Source organism: Tursiops truncatus, chromosome 6, assembly GCF_011762595.2.
Source record: "Tursiops truncatus isolate mTurTru1 chromosome 6, mTurTru1.mat.Y, whole genome shotgun sequence".
NCBI classification, from domain to species: domain Eukaryota; kingdom Metazoa; phylum Chordata; class Mammalia; order Artiodactyla; family Delphinidae; genus Tursiops; species Tursiops truncatus.
Genome location: NC_047039.1, coordinates 25,945,994 through 25,972,359, shown reverse-complemented (window position 1 = coordinate 25,972,359; position 26,366 = coordinate 25,945,994). Strand labels below are relative to the sequence as shown.

The following is a 26,366-nucleotide window of genomic DNA, read 5'->3' as shown; positions in this document are numbered from 1 at the left end:
GAGCAGATGCTGTTGGAAAAATGGCACCAATAGATTTGCCCGACACAGGGTTGCCACAAACCTTCAGTTTGTCAAAAAACACAGTATCTGTGAAATGCAATAAAGTGAAGCGCAATACAAGAAGGTATGCTTATAATGAGAATGAACAAACTATTGCTAACCACAATGACCTGGATGGATCTCTAAAACATAACGCTGAATGAAGAAAGCCAGACTCAGAAGAGAATGCACTGTATATATAAAGTTCAGAAAGCTATGGTTTTTGAAGTCAGACAGCGGCCTCCTCTGAAGACAGAGTGATTCTGAGGGGTCCAGGAGTGCTGGGATTTCTTGATTAGGTGTTTGTGAAAATTAATTGAGCTGTACCATTACAATGTTTATTTTTTTGTAATGTATACTTCAGTTAAAAGTTAAAAAAACAAAACAAAACACTGTGAAGGACACAGATTTCTGCCCAAGGAGCTTCTCATTTATGGCCACTGCTTTGATGGAGCTCAGGTTAATAAAATCCAGTTCAACACTCACGATGTCCCAATTCATCAAGGTAACAGACAAATGTTTCGAACTAAACATAACTGAATAAATGGGAACATGAGCATTATAACCAAACAGGAGGCCTGCCAAACCTCAGGTGCTGCACCCAGGGCAGGCCTAAAGCTCTGCAGAGGCCAGCATATGGGACTGTCTGATGTGAGGGCCACAGAAGTATATTTTATTTAAGTGGGGGCTGGGTGTCCTGCACATTGGAGGCACAGTACTTTTTCTATGGCTTGCTTCAACATGTGCCATTTCTCTGGGAATCAGGAACAAACAACAGTCAGATTCTTTGTGTCAGGAGAGACCAGACTCTGCTAAACTACTGGAAACACGCTTTGCAAACAGGCTGGCCCCCAAATCTGCACGTCATGAAGATGCTAGTTTGGTGTTACCTAGTACTTAGGTACCCAGACTTAGAAAAATGTCCTCTTGAAGGATGATGTCTTAATTGATGTGGGAATTGGGCATTCTCTCAGGCCTAATTGTGAATGTTGTCTTCCTGCTCCCATGTCCTCCCTAAATGCTATGTGGTCATAGGTGATATTCTCTTGAAAAGTGAAAGTCCAAGCAGGCTTCACCTGTATCCTTGCATCAATGTCTGTATCACAGCATATAGGCTGGGGCCAGAAGCATTATATAGGGCCTGGTCTGCAATTCCCCTGACATGCCTGTGGCAGGGCCAAAAGCTTTTAAAGAAATTCTTGAGACGTATGCTTGATGTAACAGCTTCAGTCATCAGAAGAAAATTAACAGCATGGCTCCTTTCTTAGGTACATCTGGAGATTGGATTTACATTTCAATAATGTACTCTTTCAGTATTCCTTCCTAAAACTGATAAATATTAGTCTATATAGAGTGAGTGATTTTTAAATTTGTAACTTATAAGTATTCATTCATTTAAGAATTTCATATTTTTTTCAAATCAGGTATTTCTTGAATGGCTTTGACTGCACTTTCAATGGCCAGTTGCCATGAATTATTAAACTCTCTTTTTTTTCTTCAGAATCTTCCAGTAGACGTCTAGAGTTTAGCTAGAAGTCTTGGCTACGATACAAACAGTGATGGAAAACACATGAGCAGTAACAAGTTTTAATCTTGCTTCTCAGTACTAACATGGGCTAATCTGTGGAAGCAGCTTATTCCAGTGTCACCCAGGGTGCAGCCACACCAGGCTCTGCAGAAGGCTGTTTTTCTTTTAAATGTAATATCTTTTCATATTTTCTTCTTAAATAGTAGCTGAGAACATTTACGTTACAGATAAGTAGTACATGGTGGAAAATTCTACTTTCAGGAGAACTTACTCTCTTCTTACAAGGTATGTTTTCATGTCTTTTTTTCATGTACTAGTGTACAATTGTTTTAGTCAATACTAAGAGGACATTAATGTTATTAACATAAATGCTTGTAAATTATATAATATAGTTTAAAGTTTATCTGTATAATGTCTTAAAAAATAGCACTTAAATACATATCTAAAATTACTCTAGCTTTTATGTTTTACATATAATGGATTTACTTTCAACATAATTGCGACTTTTTAAAATAGCTAAATGATAACCTGTCATTATACTTTACCATAAAAGTTAACAGGATTGATTTTTAAAATCATTTAAACAAATATCTTGTGAACATGTTCTTTTAAGAAAATAACATTACCTTAATAATGAATGATAAGAAAGTTTGGGGATATTACAAATACATTAAGTGAAAACAGTAAAAGATTTTTTCAAAATGTGAAACTATGATATTTTCTAAGGTATTTTAAAAATATATGAGTTATTCAAATGTTTTTACTTACATATTTGAATATTCATATTTTGCCTTAATAAATGTATTCCTTATTCTTATGTAATGAAATGACACTGGACAGTTAAAATGGAGATCCATATAACTCTAAGAAAGAATATTTATCAGCAATAGTTTAATTAGCCCTATATTCAATGTGAAAGATTAGAAACTTCTTTTCACAATATCCAGTCGGAGTGTAAAACAAAGATTTCCTTTGTCCCCTCCCAAAATAAATTTTTTATTTAATATTAGATTTTAACAAATTAAACAATGTATTTGATATTCTACTCCCTCTTTTATTTAATATTAGATTTTAACAAATTAAACAATGTATTTGATATTCTACTCCCTCATAATCTAATACAGCACAGCATTCTTTCTTGTTAACTTATTTGGAGGTGTGGCAGCCATAAACAGTAGCCACATGGTATAGAGGATTAAGTCACAAAGAATCTCAGGGGGTATATATCTCTCTAAAAATAAAGAATTAAAAAATCCCACCAAGAACCGAGTTGTTTAAAAAAAAAATCATAAGCCCACACATGTGTAAAAGCATCTTGATGTTTTTAGTATTTAGCCATATAGGGTAGTGGTGGAAAGAATTGAGGATATGCAGTCTTCTGTTACAGTTACTTAATTAAAAAAGAATATTCAGATATCTGATCTGAGGTTTGAGACAAGAGATTAACTTTACAAGCACAAGTTTTAAGGAAGCATAGGAAACAATAGAAAAATGAAGAGGTAGGAGTTTTTAAAGACAGTAGCTAGGTTGCTAGATGCATTGAAAAACTGATGAAGGACAAAACATATAAAAGGAAAAGCAGCCAGCAAGTTCTTCAATCAGCTGCTATTTATACTTTCAAGGTAAAGTTAAGTATCTCTTTAAGGAAATCATAGGCTTTAAAAGTATCAGTTTCCATGACAAAAAGGTACTGTGAATAAGTTTCCAAAGTTTAACTTACTTGTCCATTTACAAGGCTGTGCCTTGACTACACCAGAATTTAGTCTGGATTCCTTCTGCGAATACACAGAGCATGTTATATCACATTTATATACTGAAAACTATTGTTGGTACTTGTGAATCGAGAGGAATTTCAGCCAAGCAGAACTTTAAGCATAGGATTTCAAAGCACAGTGATTTATTTTCCTAATGATAGTGTCTGAGAGGAAATACCATTTCACTTAGACAAATTTTCCATTCCAGTTTGTGGAACATTTAAGCAGAAAATAGGAGCTTATGTAAATTCAGAAAGACACTTCTCAAGCTACATTTCCAGTCCTAAGAACATGGCCAAGCCTCTCACCCCATCCTCTCCGAGGAGAGCCTGGTTACTGTCTGGAAGTCACTGTGGGAATAAGACCCATTTAGAGGAGGCCAAGCAGAAGGGTGGACAATGCAGCAGTGAGGAGGCCAGCTTCGGCTTCTTCTGCTATAAAAGAGGGCATGGTAGCAAAGTCTCAAAGGCCTCTCCTGGCTCTAATGTGCCATGGCTTAGTAATAACAGCAGTAGCACTGAAATAGTATTTCAAATATTATTCAGAGTAAGAGAAATTTGAAACAAAATTTCAAAGTTTTCCATGAGTAAGAAACTCTGTCAAAACGTCTGTATCAGGGAAATACTGAGCTTTCTTGAGAACAAGACATAAACATTTTTAAAGGTTTTAAAAATAACAATCTAAATACTGCCAAAACTAAACAAATAAGAGCTTGACCCATATTAATAAACGCAAAATTTAAAAATAAAACAAACAACTAAGAGTCATCATTTAAATGAGAAACAATATTCTCTACACTCTCTGAATAATGGGGAAAAAACATTGCTATTTAGTGTTCCCTCTTGGACATTCCAATATTTTTCTACTGATAAAAAATTGCTTAACTAGAATAGGGCAAGGTTTGGGGTCTATAATCACTTGTTTTTTTAATCAAGCCTTTGCCATCTCAAATGAAGGGAATAAATGGTTAATTCCTCATGGAATCAAGGTTCTCCTGACTTCTCTTTTCAAGTAAACAGGATAAGAGAATGCAAAAAGATCAGGTTAATTTCATATAACTAACAGAAAACAGAAGTAGCACAGAGAGAAGAATGTGACAGAAGGCATTTTTGGTCTCAATATAAAGAATTTCCTGTCAACCACAGATGGACAGCAGTGGAACTGGATGCCTCTTGAGGAGGTGTGCTCCCTGAGTCCTCTCACTGGAGTCATGCAATCAGAGAGCAGACACACCATCTGGTCTACAATGTTCTGGAGGAAACTTCAACACTGGGAGGGAGTTTCAACTAAATGGCATTTCCTGCTTCCACATGTCTCCTCTCTCACTCACCAGGGAAGGGTCCAGAAGGGCATGACTGGTGGCTGCCCCCACCAGCCAGCAACTGGAAAGCTTGCCAACTACCATAGACAAGCCACTGCCTAACATAGCAGGCCAGAGTCACCATCTTATCTAAGGCAGGGAGGAACTCATGTAGCTTATCAGTGTAAGAAAGAAGAGAGAGGAAGGGAGGGACACTGGCTGAGGCTCCTCCTGACCCCACAGGTAGGCTGACCAGCAGCCCTTTTGGAGGGAACATGTAAGAGAAATAAGTCCCCTCCCTCATGCTTGGCTTTCTTCCTCTCTTTCACCTGAGCACTGATCTTCTGTGTCTCCTCCCAGCTCTGCTCCTCATACCAGTGTCCCTCTAAGTCTGCCACAACTGCTCTGCTCCCCCTCATCCCAGCCTACACCCCACTCCAGGGATCTCCTACATCATAGGGCAACATGACTGCAGCAGGAAATGGGGTTTGCAGGAGTGAAGGCAAGTCCCTGGCCCTGCTGCCAGGCTACAGGGAAAGCCAAGGCATTGCATCCTGGCTTCCCACTTTGGATCTCTAACATATTCCTCTTGTTATATGTATTTTTTAAAGTTTTACCATTTTCTTAGGTCTAATTATGCATTACATAGATTTTTCTGGTCTAGACGGGGAAGCTACAGCCTATTTATCTCTAAGTTTCTACAAAAATAATGAAACTCAAACAACCAACCAACTCAAAAATAACTTTTTATTAAAACTCTTTTATCTCCCATGGACCAGAGTAAATGGTGCTAGCCCTCAAGAAATTGTGGCTCCAGACTATTTTGAAGGTAGGCACTGCTGGTTGAATTCTGAGGGGGCAGTGTATGGGAAACCTTTAATTGTACTGTCTAATGTTTCTAGAAGCGGCAAAGTTTCAAGAAAAGGCAAAAGTGTATGGAGGACCAGAGTAAAGACCATTTTCTTGCAGATTGCTATTTAAAATATTTAAAAAGCAAAATAATAATTTTAAAAATATGCACCATAGACAGGAAAATAATCCTTCACTCATAAGCCCACTATCCCTCTTATTAGGTTTGTGTATTCTATTTCAACCTTTTTTTCATGTATGTATATTTTATAGATGTCTTTATTTCTACTGGTCTCAAATAGTAAACTGAGATTTATGAGGAGTACACAATTTATGAGGAGTACACAAACTTATGGTGAAGAATTTTATTTTCAGAGTCTGGGGACCACACATCTGGAGATTATTCCAAAATGTTAGAGCCAGAGTGTACACAGCCAGCACTGACCACACACAGTTTAGTTCTATTTACTAACTTGAGCATTTGTTTTTTAGTTTTCCTATTAGCGTACCTGACATTCAAGTATTAACTTTTACAACAATCCCACACTTACCTGAGAGTAGCGGATTAGGAGCTGTGGTTGTGTTTTGAGCAAGGAAGCGTGGGAGAAGTGGATAGGGAGAAGCATGTCCATTGAACATCCAAACATGTTCTACTTCATGGATTATGTATCCTAACCCTGTGCCTGGTACACAGTGGGTACTTGATAAATGCCCAATGAAAAACTCCAGCAACCTCAAAGAAAGCCAGAGACATGACTTCAAATGACATTTAATTCACTAACTTCTCTACCAAGGTCAAATAAGGTCAGGGGCAGCTATGGTCCTAGAAGATAGAGCTGCGATGCAGAACAATCTTAAAGAATAAATTGGTACCAGAGACAATCTTTGGTTTTGCTAAGGACCAAGAGCTAAATTAGCTCAAGAATGAGAATTGTGGAAGTCAAGGCAAGGCAGGGCACCAAGCATTAAGGAGCCAGGAACCACAAAGAAGCCTACTGTCAAGAAACATAATGGAGCATAGTTAGGCGGGCAGCTAAGAAGCAGAAATGATGTGCCAAAGTGATGCTGGAAATGAAGCCTAGTTGACCAAAACCAGGTGCCTGTGCCAGGATTCCAAGGTGACTGGAATAGTAACCTGCTTGTCCCCAGGGCCGGCTGACAGAAGCTGCTGGCCCGTGAGTTGCCAGCACAATCTCTCTCTGCACCATACAAATCTGACCACACAACCACTCCCATTTCCACCCTCCGAAAGCTGTGAGTGCACTCCTTTATGTACAGATGTACACAGGACAGCAACATGTGGACTGGCTGGAAAGGAAGAGATGATAGAGGCCACTAGATAAAAGAAGATAAAGGAGTGTGCTCCTGTGTGGGTTGCAGCAGAAGATGCAAAGAATGGGTTGGGACACATGAGCTCTAACTCAATTTCCACTTCAATTTGGTTATGTGGCCTTGGGGAAGCCACTGAAGCTCTTTACACCTCTCAGCCCTCCTGGTTAATGTGAGAGACGTATCTAGAATAAACTGAATTGACAATTCCACAGGCAGTGTAGAGATGGAAGGACAGAACTGGTTCTGAAGTGGGATTCAGAATAAGATTATAAAAATATAAAAATCTTTTCTGTTCTGTGTCCTGTAATCTCCCCTTTCCTAGCACAATTGAGTGTGAGTTCTCATAGGGAAACCTGATAAGGCTGGTCATGTCCAGCCGCCCAGAGGGCAAAATGTACTTGTCGCCATTTAGATTTCTAAGCGTTAAATAATGTTAGTTATCAGGTTAATCACTGATGACAGTAGAGTTTTTTAAAAAACCTTTCTCTGATGATTAAAAGATATATAAATGAATATTTTAATTAAGTTAGTTAATTCATTTCTGATTCTTAAGTCCAAAAAAAAGCAAGGCTGTGGAGAGATATTAAAGCTGATTTCTGGGTTCTAGAAAACTGTAAGAAGCTGGCATAATTCAAGGATTTGGAGGGCCAGGTCTTCCTGAGGCTGGACCAATTCTGACTGACTCTAGAAGCCCTCTGTGGCTAAGGTGCTATCTGGTGCTCAGGCATAGCAGGACAGCTACACTGCTGGATGATCTGGCTGGGTGTGGACTCCCTCCTGCCAGGATACAGACTCACCAATGGGCATTATGTGAAGCTAACTGCATGCCCCAAAGGGAAGACAGGTATAAGTCTGTTTTAGATGACATCATAATGCTTTTAATTTTTGAAAAGTACAAAGAATGTATGTTTTACAGTTGATGGTTAAGAAACCATGATATGTAAACATACCTGTAGGAATATCCACCATCAGATGACAACAAATCTATTCTCAGAAGGTTCTCATTCATACATTCCAGTTTTGTGTGGGCTTTAAAAACTACAACTGAAAGCACCCCATGCCTTCCCCCTGCAAAAAAACTAAACAAAAGGAACTCAGTGGAAAGATCAGTAAAAAAGAATAGCCTGGACCAAAGATGCTTTGGATCAGGTATTAGATAATGGAACAGATTGAAAGGAAGAAATCCAATAACACTGTGAAAAAAGTAACCAACTCTGAGAGTGAGGCTGGGGAGGATGGTGGGAGAGAAGTTAAAAGAAAACTTCCAGATGTACTAAGGGGATATGAAGGATTTTACTTTAAAAGTGACATAGATATTAAGGCAATGGAAGGATTTTAGGAGTAAATAGTCAGGTATGATAATATGTTTTTGTTTTTAAAAGCATTTATTTGTTTCCTAAGTATAAATGTAGTTCTTATTGCTCAGTATAGAAATTAAAGAAAAAAAAAGACACAAGTAATTCATGACTCTACCATCCAGATATTATCATCAATTAGGTATATTTGTGCCAGGTTTTGTGTGTGTTTGTGTTTGTAAGTATACTATGTATAGATTTTTTATATTTTCTTTTATTTCAAAAAACAGTTTTTCATATTTTTAAATATCTTTGCAAACATTTTGTGGGTTCCAAAGTATTTCATGGAATAAATATACCCTATTTTATTTTACTATTTCTCTTTAACCATTAGTATTATCTTTAATTTTTTTGCTATTATATATGATTCTCTGATGAACACCTTTATGCACATTAGAATTGTTTCCTGAGACTAGATGCCAAAAGTAGAACTGCTAGATGAAAAATAAAGATATTTATAAAGCTTCCAATGCATATTGCTGAACTGCTTTCCAAAAACTTTTAATAAACTTACTCTCACACTGGTAATAAATTAGAATGCCATTTCATTGTACTCTTGCCAGCTCTGAGAAATGTACAGCAGCAGGAACTGTATTTATTTAAACTTTAACTTAATCCTCAATGTCTACTTAGTTCTAGACCGGTCCCCTACACAGGACGACATGAAGGAGTATGTGCTCCTAGTGTTCTTGACTTTGTGCTCTGCCAAACCCTTATTTCACCCTTCGTACCTGACACTGAAGAATATGATGCTGAAGGACATGGAAGATGAAGGTGACAGTGATGCTAACAACTCTCTTTTCCCAACAAGAGAGCCAATTAACCCCTTCTTCCCATTCGATCTGTTTCCAACATGTCCGTTTGGATGCCAGTGCTACTCGAGAGTTGTACACTGTTCTGATCTAGGTAAGGACACATGTCAACTTGTTTTGTAGAATAATGTCGTTTTGACAAAATTTAAAGGATAAGGAAAGACCTCACTGAAATTTCAAAAATCAGCTGATTATAAAGGAATTTTTCACTTAAATTTTTGAAAAGTATAACAAACTCCAAAGTACATCCAAACTTATTTTTAAAATCCAGAAAATCAGAGGAAAACAATGGAAATTTCATATACAGAACATTTCCTTCTCTTCCCAAATTTGAATCAGTATTACATTTAAATTTCCTTTAGAGAGAATGGATGTCACTGTGGTTTCATCTTATAGAGTGTCAGCCGGTTGAAACTGTGCTTCCTAGCAAAATTCTACCATAACAAAATAAGTTGCCCATCCAGAACAATAAATAGGTTATAGAGTTTGTGAAATCTCTAATCTAGACATTTTAAAGACAATACTCTATTTGTTTTGAATGTTTTGGGTTTAAAACTATCTAGAAAATAAATGGCTGAACTAAAAACCACTTTCTAAAGTCTCTTAAAAATGTGTAATTCTCTGCTGAGTATTTTATTCTTTTAATACTTCTAATGAAGGTGCTCTCAAATAGAAGGGCATACTCAGGGAGAGGTGTAACAGGAATGCACATCAACAATTGTTGTACTCAGCTATTTGTAAAAGAGGAGATGGCTCAGACCTGACCCACTGTGGGAAACCAAAAGTATGGCACACACCTCCCATTCTGGACCTGGAGGCCACTTAAGGCCACTTCCAGAGCGCATATGAGCAGACAGTGCCTCTGAAAGCTTTAGATTCATTTCCTACTGCCACAGCATTCGTGGCAATAGTCAAAGCTTGTTACAGTGAACTCCAGAGACTTTAAAAAAATGTGTTATTGGGTTTCCCTGGTGGCGCAGTGGTTGAGAGTCCGCCTGCCGATGCAGGGCAGACGGGTTCGTGCCCCGGTCCAGGAAGATCCCACATTCCACGGAGCGGCTGGGCCCGTGAGCCATGGCCACTGAGCCTGCGCATCCAGAGCCTGTGCTCCGCAACGGGAGAGGCCACAACAGTGAGAGGCCCGCGTACCGCAAAAAAAAAAAAAAAAAAAAAAGTGTTATTATGGGACATAATGAGAAAGGTGAACAAAAATCATCCCAAAACGAGGATATTATTATGAGCTAGAATCGCTGGTAAAGTCTTAATGGAATATACAGGCCAGGAAAAAATGGGTTTTAAGCTTTACCTTTGACATTCTTATGAGAAAGAGATGACAAGATGCAAACAACGTTTGCTGGTCTGGAAGCACAGGCAAGAATGACTGTGGGAAGAGCGGCAGGAAGAAGAAATGTAGAAGCTGAAACAGACCCTGGTGTGAGAAAAGGTTAGATTAGGGAGTATCGGAAGGTCTTTTTTTTTTTTTTTTCTTTTGGTACTGTCGTTTTTAAGCTGCATCCCAGGCAGGAAGAAACTTCACTATCAATTTGTAGAGTTGAAGCCTGAGAAAACACTTTGCTAAACAAAGATCAGGATAAAAATGTATATATCTACTTTGATACTGCTGGATGTAAACTGGGTTTGTTCTGGGTAAAACTTTGACTAAGGAGATGTTCACCTTTAGCACACACCATCCTTGTGTGATGGCCTTCATGTTCACTCCAGCACAAAGTTTTCTACTTCAACTTAAAGACCTTGAAGGAAACACTGCATAGCTCTGCTCCAGTATGTGACTGTCTTCAAAGAACTGAGAAAAACCAAACTGCCTCATGACAGACAGTTGGTTGCAAATAGTGTTTTACTTACATGGTCTCTTGAATATTTAGCTTTGAAAAAAATCTAATAAAATTCACCCAAGAATATCTGTAATAGTATGACACATACCTTTAAAATGACACAGCACTGTTAGCAGCATATAGTGGTCCCCCATGACAACTGAAGTTGAGAAGGACACTTAAAAATCTTTTTCCCTCAGGAAATGAAATTTTTTTCAGAGCTTCCAAATTCATCAGGGGTAGGGTAGGGGAAGGTTTGTCAAAGTTTATGTTACTAGATCCTGTCTGCAGAACCTCTACCTTCCTATAAGAACTTCCACTTCATTTTCTAAAACCAAAGTAATCTCCTAACAAAACTGCTGTTACCTTGGTAACCCATCAAGTTACCCCTTTCCATCTATGTCAAACTTCGTAAAAGAATTGTCAATTTTAAAGTATAAAGGGCAAAGAATTGAGGGCTGTCAAGTGAAATGCTGATATTCACAGTATTTCAATATTGGATTCTTCAATTTGGGCCTATTAAATATACTACTACTCTTTAGGAGTAAGGATGGCTCCACTAGAAGTGTAGTAATATCTAAAACTCACTTTAAAATACATAAAAAAGATAAATTGATGGATGGACAGTAAGTACAGTATAGCAAAATGTTGATGGGAGAAAAAGGAATATGAATTTTCACTGTAAAATTGTTTAAACTTTTCTGTATGTTTGAACATTTCAAAAATAAAATGTTGGGGAACACCAAGAAAGCCCCATGCTCGTCAAGCATAAATACCATATGGAATGTCTGACAACAATCAGAGGTGCACATGTTCAGCCATTTAGGGAAAGCAAGGAAAGTAAGGAAGAAATGCGCCACATACAGCTCCTGGCAATTTTCTGCTTCTTTAAGAGAGGAAAAACACACTTAAGTCTTTAAATAATGTAATTAACATTTACTGAGTACCTACACAAAAAGGAAGATGCAGCTGCTGAGATGAGAGAAAAGAAAGCTATTACTAGAGTACACAGCTCGAAAAGAGCTAAGGCTGTGGGTGATAAATTCAGTAAAGGTATACTACACACCTAGATGTTAATTATATGTTATGGATGAATAAGTTTTCATAAATCAAATAATTTACGACTAATTAGAGGAGCTCATTATTAAAGGAAATGGGTAGTAAAGTCTTTGATAGTGTACACGAAAATAATTTATCTATTTTCTAAGCACAACTTTCTACATGTTGATGCTTCTTAAAATGATCAAAACCCACAGGCTCCAATTAGCACTACAACTGCCTGAAAATCTGCAAAGAATGTTAATATTCTTTAGTTAAAAGTACATCAGCAGAAGCTGTGCCTCAGCTGTAGATCTCCTCCTCGTAGTCATATTAGAACCCCCCAACTTAGCTCCATTTAATGTCACCTTGCAGCAGACTGAACGGTGATAGCTAGAACCAGCTAGACACCTTGTAAAAATAAAGTTACTTGATAAGATCTTTAGGCCTTTCCAAAGAACAATGTTTTTGTCATCTGTTACATGTTGAGTCATCTATTACTTAATGGTAACCATGAATTTTGAAAAAAAGCACATTTCTATCATATCAGCAATTTCATCTTTAGCATATAACATATATGCAACGTGTTTGTTTATTTCTCAGGTTTGTCCTCTGTCCCAAGCAATATTCCATTTGATACCCGAATGGTTGACCTTCAAAACAATAAAATTATGGAAATCAAAGAAAATGATTTTAAAGGACTCATCTCACTTTATGTAAGAATACATGCAAATATTTAAGTGATAATCTCTGTCACTGCTAAAATGATTGCTTGTATTTGTGTAAACAAGTCTTACTTTTCTGTGTATGATGAGTGACAAAATCCCCGTTATTCAGCAGTGGTCTAGTTAATGAAAAATTATAGATTTAATTCAATTAATAATTTAATTCAACTGATGTTTACTGAATAACAGCCAGGTGGAAAGGCAGCGGGCTAAGAATTCAAATAAGTGGTCCTTATGATCTATTTAGGTTCTATTTAGGTAATCATAGTCATTATACACTAAAATAATAAAACTGATTATTTTCAGGAACTCATTAGTGTACAATGTAAGAAAAGCAGTACCCAAACCCACAAAGCTCTAACAGCAGCATGTGCAATATAACATAATTGACTAAATATACTTGTATGGCTTTTTTTTCTAGATCTCAAAAGATGAAAAAGAACTTTTCCTTACTATACTCATTAATATTTTAATTTTCTAAGATTTATAAGATTCTTATTTTTCTATTTAGCATTTTGAGCCTCTAGATTTTAGCAGGTAAAATTTCTAATTCTATTTGAAATTGGGTTTGAGGGAGAGCCTGATTCCACACTGTCACAGACATGGAGTGTGCGGCACACACAGAAAGGAGTATATTTTACCAGTGGTAACAAGATGTATTTTAAATTCTTCTAGGCTTAACCTATCTCAGTTGAAATTGTTAAAAGTAGTGATGTATCTGAAAGGAAGGTAAGAACAAGGAGACACTAAGGGCCTATGGTGAAACCAGTAAACATAATAAGTAAAGGGAGTTTAACTGCAGAAGTATTTGTATTTCTTCTGTGAAACAGCAACAATGTGAATAATACCAGAAAGGCGTATATTAAGTCATTCTGGAAACAATGGGAAGATTGCTGTAGAATGGAACCAGGGACAAAAATCATAAAAGGAAATAATCTAGAGCTGCTCCCTGAAAGAATGAGAGGATCCAGATTAGCAGAGAGGAATAAAAAGTCCTAGGAATGCCATTGCTCTTGTGAAACACTGAAAATTGTTTCTGCAAAATCTGGCACGTTTTGAAAATAGTTACTAGGTGAGTGGCAAGCCCTGATTACCAAGGATTTTCCCAGTTTTGGTTCTGAAGTTCCGCACCCCAGTAGCTCAAGATGGCTGCAGTCAGAACCCTCAACATGTCGCAAAGGGCTTGGCTGTGGGGAACAAAGATTCAGGCTGCATTAAGCTTTCACTCTCTGGGGTTGTGTCTTCTCTGAAGAGTGCTGCCGCGTTGCACTGAGAAACAGTCACAGAACTGAGAAGAGGTTGAGTCATTCTCCAGAAACTACTACCATTTCCCCATTGTCTAAAATATGCCAGAATGCTGAGGGCACTTTGTAAGAGTTTATTCTTTCAGGCCTCTGTTCTGGGGAAAATGGTAAACATTAGTAAACAAGACAGAGGTGAGGTTTTAAGAGTAGATAAAATCATGCAAAAACGTATTTGTTGTGTACCGAAGTTAATTTTGTGGAGTGAATAGCTTTTAAGATAAGATAAAGAGGGCTTCCCTGGTGGCGCAGTGGTTCAGAATCTGCCTGCCAATGCAGGGGGACATGGGTTCGAGCCCTGGTCCGGGAAGATCCCACATGCCGCAGAGCAACTAAGCCTGTGTGCCACAACTACTGAGCCTGCGCTCTGGAGGCTGCAAGCCACAACTACTGAAGCCTGTGCTCTAGACCCAGTGCTCCGCAACAAGAGAGGCCACCACAATGGGAGGCTCATGCGCCACAACGAAGAGTAGCCCCCACTCGCTGCAACTACAAAGAGCCCCCGCGCAGCAACGAAGACCCAATGCAGCCAAATAAATAAATAAATAAATTTTAAAAAAAGATAAGATAAAGATAATACTATCCATCACTTCCATCAAGAGAAATGGGAGAGGGGAGCCTTAAACACGTGTCACCTACTCAAAGACAAACCAAAGGTGTGAAACCAATCGTTAAAGCTTTGCACTGTTCCAACTCAGTAGTAAATTTTTCTTTTTTTAAGCTTAGATTGGGCTGGAGAATTATTTACATTGTTAATAAAGTATATGAATGACATAATTTGCATTGATTTCCATGAGTGACTAATCACTGTAGAATACTGGTAAATCACATCCACTTCCTGATATGGTGTAACTTTTTATGCTTTATCTAGGCTTTGATTCTGAACAACAACAAACTAACAAAGATTCACCCCAAAGCCTTTCAAACCACAAAGAAGTTGCGAAGGCTATATCTGTCCCACAATCAACTAAGTGAAATACCACTTAATCTTCCCAAATCGTTAGCAGAACTCAGAATTCATGACAATAAAGTTAAGAAAATACAAAAGGAGACATTCAAAGGAATGAATTCTTTACATGTGCTAGGTAAGTTTTTACAAATAAATGGAACATTTTAAAATTATAAGCAATATGCAGATGTAGAGATCTTTATCATCATTAACAACTTTAGGACTGATAATTTCCAAAATTAATTTTTTGAATCTAGTAAGCTGTACCTAGATAAGCCATTCATAAATCAGTGAAAGTATCAAACAAAATTTATAGCACTTAAAGAAATACACCTTTTACAATATAAATACACATGCACTCTGCACTCTCAAGAATCCCTTAGTGTGGTTTCTGTTTTCTGACTGCACTTAATTGGTTAAAATCTGTTATTCTTATTTAATTTAAAGGTATCATTTTTAATGTATTGTAAAAACTACTCAAGTACAACCTACAACATTAATTCAGATATTATTTGGAATGTACATCTAACTTTTCATTATCTGCTTTGAAGATTATTCATCTAAGGTGTTTTTACTGTATACTTCCAATTCTACACACTATTTTACTTCTAACACCCATGGTATAACCATGCCATCTTCCCCTACTATATCCATTCAAAATTCCTAACCAATATTCTCATTCATTTATTTACTCATTTAATTCAACCAAGTGCCTGGCACTTAGCCAAATAGCTTCACTTTCTGGCATTCCTCAGTTATATTTCTGTTAATCAAGTAATTTCTAATTGACTTACAATTTTAAAAGTTTAGGTGACAAATAAATAAATGTACAGTGGAAAACACAAAGGTTTTAAATTATACGAAGGATGGTCTTTTTTCCTATGTTACATTACTATAACGAAACCTTGATTATGATTACGGTTGGAAAAGAGTGATAAGTAAGTTACTGACTTAGTAATTCAAAGCAAAATAGTAAAGCTGTTATATATTCCAGCCTATGTAATACAAAGCAGTCTTTTTCTGAGACTGACAGAAAGGAGAGTAGATAGACACAGAAACAGATATACTGAGTGAAGGAGAGTGAACGATAATGCTCACACTTCTTAGAACTTTCTTGGGACGTGCATCTCTGCATTGTGAGTTTCCTTCACATACAACATATGTATGCTAAATTATATAATTTCCCCCCACAGAAATGAGTGCAAACCCTCTTGATAACAATGGGATTGAACCAGGGGCATTTGAAGGGGTAACAGTGTTTCATATCAGAATTGCAGAAGCAAAACTGACCTCAATTCCTAAAGGTTTGTATTTATACAGTATTTATTGAATTGTCATTTTAAAATGACCATTAAATGTAAGGTTGTAAAGTGTACACACTGTCAAAACCACACTGCAATTAGAATCCTTTTTACCAGTATATCTGGTCAGTGTAGTATGAAATTTAGTGTTTTCTCATGTACACATCAAGAGCCATATGTAATTCTTTTTTCTTTTTTTGACAGTATGAAACCAGAATCTTTTTTTCCCAGTACGAACAAACATTAAGAAGCAAAGGACTTTTTATTTTCTGTCTCTTTCCTAACATTTACTCATCTATACTTGTCATTCTGTGAAGTGTCTGTTAGAGGTGAGAATTCTGTAGAGAAGAAAGCAGAGGAAGAAGCACAGGGCCAGAGACCTTTCTCCCAGCCTTGCAGCAGTGGTTCAGGGTGGGGCTTGTGAGGAGGGATTGGGGCAGACGCTGGCTCTGGCAGGGATAGGTGTATACTCTGGGCAAGGCACTCTATACCTCATTTTTTTACACAGGGGTGCTGTGTAGATTAATGGGCTGATGCACAGAAAGGTCTGAAGACAATGTTGGGCACATAGTAAATGCTCTCTCCTGACATAACCAATAACAGAATGAGCACCGTGCTCTTTATCATATGAGCTGAAGCTGGTGCCTCAAAGTAAAATGCTTAAGTTTGCTACTGGACCAGTTTTCTAATTATTACTTCTAAGCTCCCAGCCTGATGATTAACTAGATTGGATTTGCCTTTCTCCAAACCCATGCTCAAGGTCACACCTTCCTCTTCCCTGACAAGTTCTCTCTTCTATGCTAACACCTGGATCAGAAATAACCCCTATGATTAATAACATTTTCCTTTCAAACAGCCCTGTCTTTCAGTATCCACAGTAAAAGCAGTAATAACCTGTTTTCTTCTATTTTACCATAACCCCTTTTCTACTACTCAGATGATCCAGAAGATTAACAAGACAAATACATGCTGATAATTTAAAAGACCCAGCAAAGCTGCTGTTATTAACTAAGGAAAGCTGCTATTATTAATCTTTCATTTAGGAGGAAAATCGTCTAAAGTAAAAGTAGAAAGACAATTTCTTTCAGTATAGAAAAAATCAGTTTAATTCAGAACTACACAATTAAAAACATCCTTAATTTAGGTTTCAAGGAGATGGCTGTTTTTCTAAAAGAAACATAAAAATATTATATTTACCTTCTAATCTTTAGAACAACAACAAAAATACATACTGTACCTAACAAGTTAAATAAAATCCCTTTCATAAGCTGGAAGCTGACATAGAGTGAGGGGGAAGAGGAAGAGGACAGGACAGAGTAGAGGCAGAGAGGATAAGAGGATATACTGGAGCAGAAGAGTAGGGCGCCACCCCAGAGCTGTGGCTCTGAGGTCCTGCAGTTATCATCGCTCTTTATATTTACATCAGCAGCTTCCTTATACTACAAAACATCCTGAGAGTAATTCTCTTCAAGTTTCAAAGTGTATCTTAAAAATGAAGTTTTAACTCCTCGTGAAATTCTCAAGATTCTTCCAAAGTCTAAAGGAACATTTTATGTTTTTAGAAATTTAAATTTCAAATCTCCAAATTTACATAACTACTGCTTTAAGATCCTTATGACATTCGAAAGCCAGTTTTTTGTTTTTATGACTTATTTGCTCAAATGTTAAGGCTGACTGCCCAAATGTTACAATTCAATCATCACTACCCATTGTGACAGGATGAATTAGGCCGAGGTCCAGAGGGTTCTTACCAGACCTGACAAGTTAACATAAGAAGAGTGAAACTGTTTTCCTTCCTATTCATCTGGAAAATTCTGTTACATAATAGTATTGTGTTGAGGGGAGGAGAGACCTGTTTGAAGATAGAGTAGGTATAGAAATATCTGTATGAAAGTATACTATATTTGTTGGCAGTCACTGAACTACCCAAATCCATATGAGAGGACAGGCCCCTTAAATTCTACAAACCCTCTTCCAAGAAGTTTTCCTGACTCAACATGCACAGAGATCTCTCATCTTTGACTTGCTACAGCATATTCTAGAATAGACTGGCACACTCTAAAATATTTTTCTAGTAATTTTTGTATACATGATAGACTTGCTCAATTAGTGTTTAAGGTCTTTGAAGATAGAACTTACCTTCAACAGTCTTTACTACTAATAAAATAAGGAAATGTTTTAGCAAGAGATGAAAAACAAATGCATTTCCTAGCTAGCTAACAAGAACTTTTGACTGAAAAATAGTATCTTATGTGTAGGATTAATAAAATGAGATCTGACTGAATTTTCTGGTTAGTCTCTTTCATTCCAGCTTCAGTTAATCTGGGGAGGGCTGGGGTCAGAATATGAAGGTGTGAGAAGAGAAGGTGCAAACATTCACAAGGTACCTGCCATGTGCCAGGTGGCACTGAAGATGCTTCCCTTAATTTATGCAGAAACTACTACTAATTGAAAAGAATAAATACTGCAGTGGATCAAACATATCAGGGAAAAAACCCATATGTTCATAATGATATAAAAAAATTCATTGGTCACCTCTGGGCATTGCACTAATTCATTACTTGAAAAAAAATCAAGCATTTATGCTGCTTTTTCTATAAAAACTGTATTATAAAGTAAATAATGAAAGAAAATTCTTTAGAGAACAATCTCACCTAATAAATGAATAACGAATGACAAAATCAGAAAATCACCATTTTCCCATTCTGAATGAAATAATAAATCTAGGTAGCAGTAATCAATAAATGAGTGCAAAGACTGTCAGATGAAAGAGTGATTTGCTGAATCTAATCTGGTCTCTATATCTAACTACAGGTCATAAGAAATAAGGGGGCTAGAAACCCTGATAAACTATATTATGTGGAGGCCAACAGCCCAATCTACAAAGGAGTATCTCAAGCAAATTAATATCTGAAACGAATCAATAGAAGAGGAGAAAAAGGAAAGAGTAATAGAAGAAGAGATTTAAAGAGATATAAGACCCAAATATATCCTGTAAACTTTATTTGGATCCTCACCTGAACAAGTCAACTGTAAAACAATACATTTGAGATCATTAGGGAGAGGAATATTAGATGATTAAAGAATTGTTGCTAATTTTGTTAGATGTGATACTAACATGATGGTTATGTAAGGGGAGAAAAAGATGACCTTATGGGTTAGAGATGTCTAGTGAAGTCTTTACAGGGGAAATGACATTATGTGTGTGAAATTTGATTTTAAGTACTCCAGCAAAAAAATAAATGAATAAATAAAAACAAGTCAATAAACAAATCAATAATAAATAACTATTGGCGTAGATGAAACAAGATTGGAAAAATGGAGATAACTGTTGAAGATGGGCAAAAGCATGGTGTCTCATAATACTAGTTTCTATTTTTGTATGTTTGAAATTTTCCATAATAAAAAGTTAAAAAAAAAAAGCAGATTCCCCCAAAACTGCCTAAGCCTATAATGTGAAACTTAACAAGTAAACAAATAATCAATAGGGCTTGGTCTTAACCTGATCTAACATACATATGTCTTTTCTTATCGCTAGAACTACCTTCAACTTTACTGGAGCTACATTTAGACTATAATAAAATTTCAACTGTGGAACTAGAGGATTTTAAACGATACAAAGATCTGCAAAGGTAAACATCCCCCAAATCCTAACTTGGAAGTGGTAGTCCATATGATGAAGATGTTAATGAAACTTCTTGGAGAATGTGTACAGGGACATAAAATTAAGGGAAAACTAGAAGGAACTGCTATCATTCTGTCTCAGTAATGGAAGAGGGACAGCAAGTGGAATGAGAAAAGGACACTTTCCAAATGTCCCTTTTGTTGCATATAGGTTAGACAGAAAATTTTCTGACAGTGGAGGAGAGGGCTGTTACATCCTGAAATAGGTTATTAAAGGAAACCATGAAATACCTTTCTCTGAACATATATACAAATATTTCTAACTCAGTTGTGGTGTTTGCAGCTAAGTGTATCATACCATCTGCTCAAGAGCTGATGCATTTTATGTCATTTTTAGGCTGGGTCTAGGAAACAACAGAATCACAGATATCGAAAATGGAAGTCTTGCTAACATACCACGTGTGAGAGAAATACACTTGGAAAACAATAAACTGAAAAAAATCCCTTCAGGATTACAAGAGTTGAAATACCTCCAGGTAAAATATTCTACTTGTGTTTTGCAGATATTAGTACTTTTCTTTGTTTTTATGAAACATATTAGTATCTGGAGCAAAGACCAATCAAGTAGCAATGGTAATCCACACCTTAAAGACCCTCCAGGTTGGCCGAGGTGTTTTATGCCAAGGAGAGCGTTAGAATACCAGTTTCTATTGAGATATCAGCTAAAACGTTCAGGTACCCATTTCCATCCCTCTGTTTCTTCTACTGAAACTGCTAAGGCCATTGTGGTGAAGGTACGGACACAGCTAATTTCAGGTTTCTGGGGTGGCAGTGGCTATGTAAAGGCAGGACCGGTCAGGAGGAAATCAAGTAAAATTATATAACCTTTCATTCTGGAAACATTTCACAAAGGCAGAGCATGTGGATGAAGTCCCAGGTATTTTCACTATCAATGTGGTGCCACATTAGAACTGTGCATGCTTTTTAAAAACTCAGGCCAGAATATATAATTAAAAGTCAGTATTTGGAGCATTAAGGGCGCACATTTCTTGTTCTTCATTACTAGAAAACTTTTCCTTCTAATCTGGCAACTCTTGACTAGCTGGGAGGGGCCACAGAATTGTTGGAAAATCTGATAAAGCTTTAGATACTCCCAAGAACAAAAATGAGACAATATTTTCACATAATTTTAGGAGTTTCACAGATCCTCCTGATTCCCATTTGTGGACCTCAAATTAAGAAACCCTACTTAATCTTATGTCACCTTAGTCCATTTCTCTCATGTGCTTTCCTTGATATACAATTCCTCATCTTCCAAGGAAAAACACATTGAGAACAAAACTGGGCCTTGAGCCATTTGCTTCTAGATTTCTTTCTAATTTTTCTTTAAACAAGTTTTGTTCACTACACAAATAGAAGCCTGTGAAATAGAAGCCATCAAAATGGATGTGCTATATAGGCAGATGCTCATTTCAAGATTATGACTTTTGCTTTGATTTTTTCAAACGCTGCGTTTAAATGTTTATTTAACCAGTGAGCATGACCAGAGTCTTTCCTCCCTCAAGCTGTCCAGTCTTTGAGTACTTTACTCCACAACGCTGATCCCAGCTTCTGGGTGTCTTAAATCTATCCATACTATTGCTAGCATTTTAAAAAATGAACAGAATTATAACACATAGTCATAAGGATACAATTCAACGGATGTCCACAAAGCAAATACATTCATGTCCAGCACTGTTCCCCATTCTCAATGAGGTCAATGCTGTGGTAAACTACATCTTGCACTGCTGCTGGGCTGCCAGGAAACCACATAATGCGTCTGTCACAAAATCTCCAAGATTAATAGAGGGCGGCAGGGACTGCAACAGAAAACTAGAGGTTTTAGCAGTGCCTACAGTTCTCATGACTGGCTCAGATCAATCTCACCAAGGCAAAATCTAGAGGTAACATCGGCTAGAACTGGTATCTTAGCCTTGCCAGCAAAAGGCTCCTTCTTCCTAATATGCCGAAACACTGTTAATTAAGTAGATTGTTTTTACTTCCCAGAAATCTCAGTTGCCAAAAAAATCCAAGGAAGAAATTTAAAGGGCTATTAAAGGGAATGAAGGGAAGGTCCTATATTGTCCATTCTTTCTGAGTAATAATTTAATAAGACACATACACAGCCTATAAAATTGTATTTTATCCATTGGAGCAAATAAAAATTCAACCATTGATGTTGTATTACAGATACATATTTAAGATGTCGATAGACATATTTTTCTATAAAATTTACAAAAAAGCAGCTCTACACTTCTCCCTTTGATCACAGAAAATGCTGGCTAAAAATTCTTCACATTCATATTGAAAGTCATTCTTAGAGCATTAAATTTCATTCTTCTGCTCATTTCTAATACTTTTAAAACACATTATTGTAAATATGGCACTGAAGTAACCAGACACACACACGCACGCACCTATACGTGTGTGCGTTGAGTGTGTGTGTGTGCGTGTGTGTGTATAGAGACAGAGAAACAGAGACAGAGAGAGACAGAGACAGAGGAGAGTGACATGTGCTGACCAGGCAGTGTGCCCTGGGCACTGGCATGAGTGCTACGCCACACTTCACACATAGAGCACTTTTGTATATAACACAGGAGTCTGCGTCCTTGTAATAAGTATTTAACAGGCATAAACGGGCACATATACTTTAAGCAAAATGTATTCAAATCAGTGTAAAATAAAGAGACAAACCCATGAACAAATGCTGACTATAAGCAGAATATCTTCTTTTTACATTTATCATGTATTTTTAATCCACTCTTTTCCCACTACAACAGATAATCTTCCTTCATTCTAATTCAATTACGAAAGTGGGAGTGAATGACTTCTGCCCCACAGTGCCAAAGATGAAGAAGTCTTTATACAGTGCAATAAGTTTATTCAACAACCCAGTGAAGTATTGGGAAGTACAACCTGCAACATTTCGTTGTGTTTTGAGCAGAATGAGTGTTCAGCTTGGGAACTTCAGAAAGTAATAATTAGTAATTAGTGATATCCATTTAATGTAAAATTCAAAAATTGTTACATTTGGAATACTTGAACTCTATTTAAAATGGTGGTATTATGCACATAAGCAAAATATCTATTCCCATGTGGTAAGTCCACTGACTTACTGTACGACAAAAAATTTCAACAGAATTTTGCAAAAACTACAACAGGATTAAAGGAAATAAGTATCTGTCGCAGTTTCCTTTTACATATAAATGATTTTGCATAAATCTCATGCTTGAATGTTCTTTCTCAGTAACAAAAAATAAGACATTCAGTATTTAACACTTTGTTATCAAGTGCATTTAAAAAAGAACTGTACTGTAAATGGAATGCTTGACTTAACAAACTTTGTGCTCTTTCATTTGCTATTAGAAAAAGAAAATTGACAAGTACGGTTATATAAAGAGTATGTTATATTATCCTTATTCTGTCTTTAAAAACTTGGGTATTACTGTAATATTTCTAATAATGCTGAAGTATGGTTTGATATAATCTTATTCAAATTCTCATGCCTTAGAGCCTTACTGTCTTTATGTTTAAAACTCCTTATAATAAAGCCTTCACTAAGTGTTTATTACCAACTCAACAGATGCTATTCATAAACAGCTTTTTTCAAGCTGTAGCACATGCTTTTCTTTTTAACTATTATTACCTGATTATAAAACCTCTATAGAAATGCATGTGAGTGTTTATATAAAATCTCACACTTTTTATTATCACAGTTATTATAAGCTTTTAACAGTGTGTCAATTGTTAGGTTATATAGCACTGTCACCTCAATGCTAAGGAATATTTTTGAGATGTCCCTTTGTAAGACCTTCGTTGGAAGAGAATGGATACTATCAACTCTACACCAAACTGTCTCCTTAAATATGCACAAACTGGATAACTCTGAAAAACACACCTGGTATAACCGAATAGGCAGAGCATTAAACAGAATGCACAGCTCTGTACAAAAATTAAGAGTACTTAACGTATATTTTTGTTGGTGTTCAACATAAGTAAAACTAGAAAATAAGGAAAACATTAAAATATTGGTTTGAAATAAAATATTTTGCTTTGGTTTAATTTTTCTCTCCCATTCAGGAACATAAACTATTTTTCATAAAACTCTTATATTTTTACTAAAAAATTTTTAGTAAAGTGTTAATGCTTATTCTTAATAATAGTACCGAAATATCCCAAATTATACCTATGCCATGAAAGATAATCACCTTTACGGTAAACCACCTCAAAAACTAGACTTTAAATAACTTTGGGGAGAGCAGTACTTTACAGATATGTAAAATGGGGTGGAGGGTCTGGATATCCAGGTCAAGAATGGGTAAATAGGTCTTCTTCTTCATAGTGAGGTTCCCCAACTCTGGCACTGCTGACACTCTAGGCTGGATCATTCTCTGTGTGGAGTGCTATCCTGTCCTTTGCGGAATGTCTGGCAGCTCCCTGGTCCCTACTCACTAGACGCCAGCAGCACTTGCACGCTGGCCCCACAGTGTGACAATCAACAATTTCTCCCCAAAACGCCAATGTCCCGGTGGAAGGGGTGGAGCCAAATTGCAGCTGGTTGAGAACTACTGCTTCATATAAAATTTACTTAATTTCTAAATTCTGACACAAATTTGGAAACCTGAAACAAAATAGTTCGTATTTTTGTTTGGTAAAACTGTAGGGGCAAGATTAAAGTGTGATTAAAATAATAGCACCAATAGTGATGTAACAGAAAGAGCCTAGGGATACAGAGCTCTGAGTTGGAAAAACATACACAGAAGTCCAGTTCCACTTATAGTCTTGGGCAAATCACAATCTCTCTGAACCTGTCTTCTCATCTATAAAGGGTAGGTATGAGAATACTGATCAAATAAGTTGCTATAAGAATTGAATAATAAAAGTATATGTGAAAATGCTTTGTAAACCATAAAGATTCATAAAACATGCATAACTGTTACACTGGACAATAATTCACTGCAAGAAAAATAAAAGATTAAGAAGCCCTTTAAAAACAGAAGAATACCTAACAATGATAATCATCCTAAAATTAAAATGTTCTAAAGTTCTAATAGTTTTAATAAATAAAATTCATTTTTCTTTCTTTTTTAAATTCATTTTTCTACAATATATCATAAAAATAAAATTGTGACATCATACCAATTATAAGAACATAAGTAGAAGTGAAATGTTCACTGAAATTGTAAGAATCCAGTTCTTGAAATTAAATTAAATTATAAGGTTAGTGCTAAGGTTAGAATCATCTAAACAAATAGATTAGTCTATGATCTGAATAGAGAAGCTTAAAGTAGCTAAATCAGCCTTTTCTAAAAAGAAAAGACAGCAAAATTTTTTAAATACTGGAAATGATTCCTGAAATCACTGCAATTAATTTCCTGTATTTAATGTTTGTGTTTTTCATCCCACAGCTGTTAACCATTTTTCGTTATATGTTTGCAAAAGACAAATCACTAATAAAAATCATAAGCAACCAAAACTGCATTAAAGCTTCTGCCACAATCCCATTTTATGGTAAATACAAAATACTACCCACTTGAAATCCATTGAAGTTTGGAAACAAATGAATTACTACAACTTACTGGGTTTATTAAGGACTTCAAGGTAGAAAAAAAGAATCTCAATGACCATCTATCCTTATTTCCTCTCAAATACTACAATAAAAATGATCACTGAATTCATGAAACAAATATAATACTTTTAGAAAATCACTTGAAGTCACTAAAACTAAAGCTTTTTTCCTAAATCAATTTTGTTCCTCCTTAAACTACCGCATTATTTTTCTTTCGTTTGTAATTCCATCTTTTGGGAAAAGAATTGTCTTACCTTGGCCTTAATTACTTCTCTACTCACATGGTCCTTTACCTACTGCAACTGACTTAATTCTCTTGAATTTATTTTCCCCAAATTGTACCATATGAGTAATACTTAATACTAATAGGTGGTATGTAAAGAACATTTTCAGACATTCTTCCAAAAGCCTTACTTGCATTTATTCATTTAATCCTCACAATAGCCCTGTGAGGTAAAAAGGAATGAAATTGAGTTACTTGTAGTGAGATGGATGGACCTAGAGTCTGTCATACAGAGTGAAGCAAATCAGAAAGAAAAACAAATACCGTATGCTAACACATATATATGGAATCTCAAAAAAAAAAAAAAATGGTTCTAAGGAACCTAGGGGCAGATGAAGAGAATGGACTTGAGGACACGGGGAGGGGGAAGGGTAAGCTGGGACGAAGTAAGAGAGTAGCAGTGATATATATACATTACAAAATGTAAAATAGATAGCTAGTGGGAAGCAGCTGCATAGCACAGGGAGATCAGCTTGGTGCTTTGTGACCACCTAGAGGGGTGGGATAGGGAGGGTGGGAGGGAGACGCAAGAGGGAGGAGATATGGGGATATATGTATATGTATAGCTGGTTCACTTTGTTATAAAGCAGAAACTAACACACCATTGTAAAGCAATAATACTCCAATAGAGATGTTAAAAAAATAAAATTAAGATATACAGTGTAAAAAAAAAATAGCCCTTTGAGGGAGCTACATTTACTTATTCCTATTTTTTGGGGGTGTGAAAATTGGAAAA

At 36.4% G+C, this 26,366-nt stretch overlaps 2 protein-coding genes across 8 annotated transcripts in view; one reads left to right on the top strand and one right to left on the bottom strand.

Moving 5' to 3' along the window:
• Positions 1–26,366, bottom strand: part of CENPP (centromere protein P) — a 234,678-nt gene that overhangs the window by 105,013 nt on the left and 103,299 nt on the right. The gene's annotated exons all lie outside the window — the stretch shown is intronic.
• On the top strand, positions 1,623–23,358 carry ASPN (asporin). Of its 4 annotated transcripts, XM_019940470.3 has the most exons (9): positions 1,635–1,852; positions 5,401–5,450; positions 8,791–9,063; positions 12,443–12,555; positions 14,737–14,950; positions 16,008–16,118; positions 19,654–19,747; positions 20,137–20,275; positions 22,559–23,358. In XM_019940470.3, exons 1-9 carry the CDS (start codon positions 1,806–1,808, stop codon positions 22,754–22,756), a joined length of 1,239 nt encoding a protein of 412 aa, XP_019796029.2. In that variant the 5' UTR covers positions 1,635–1,805; the 3' UTR covers positions 22,757–23,358. The 4 variants fall into 4 exon arrangements, with proteins under 4 accessions (XP_033713670.1, XP_033713671.1, XP_019796029.2 ...); XM_033857779.2 differs by lacking the exon at positions 16,008–16,118 and having other exon boundaries at positions 1,623–1,852; XM_019940469.3 differs by lacking the exon at positions 5,401–5,450 and having other exon boundaries at positions 1,637–1,852.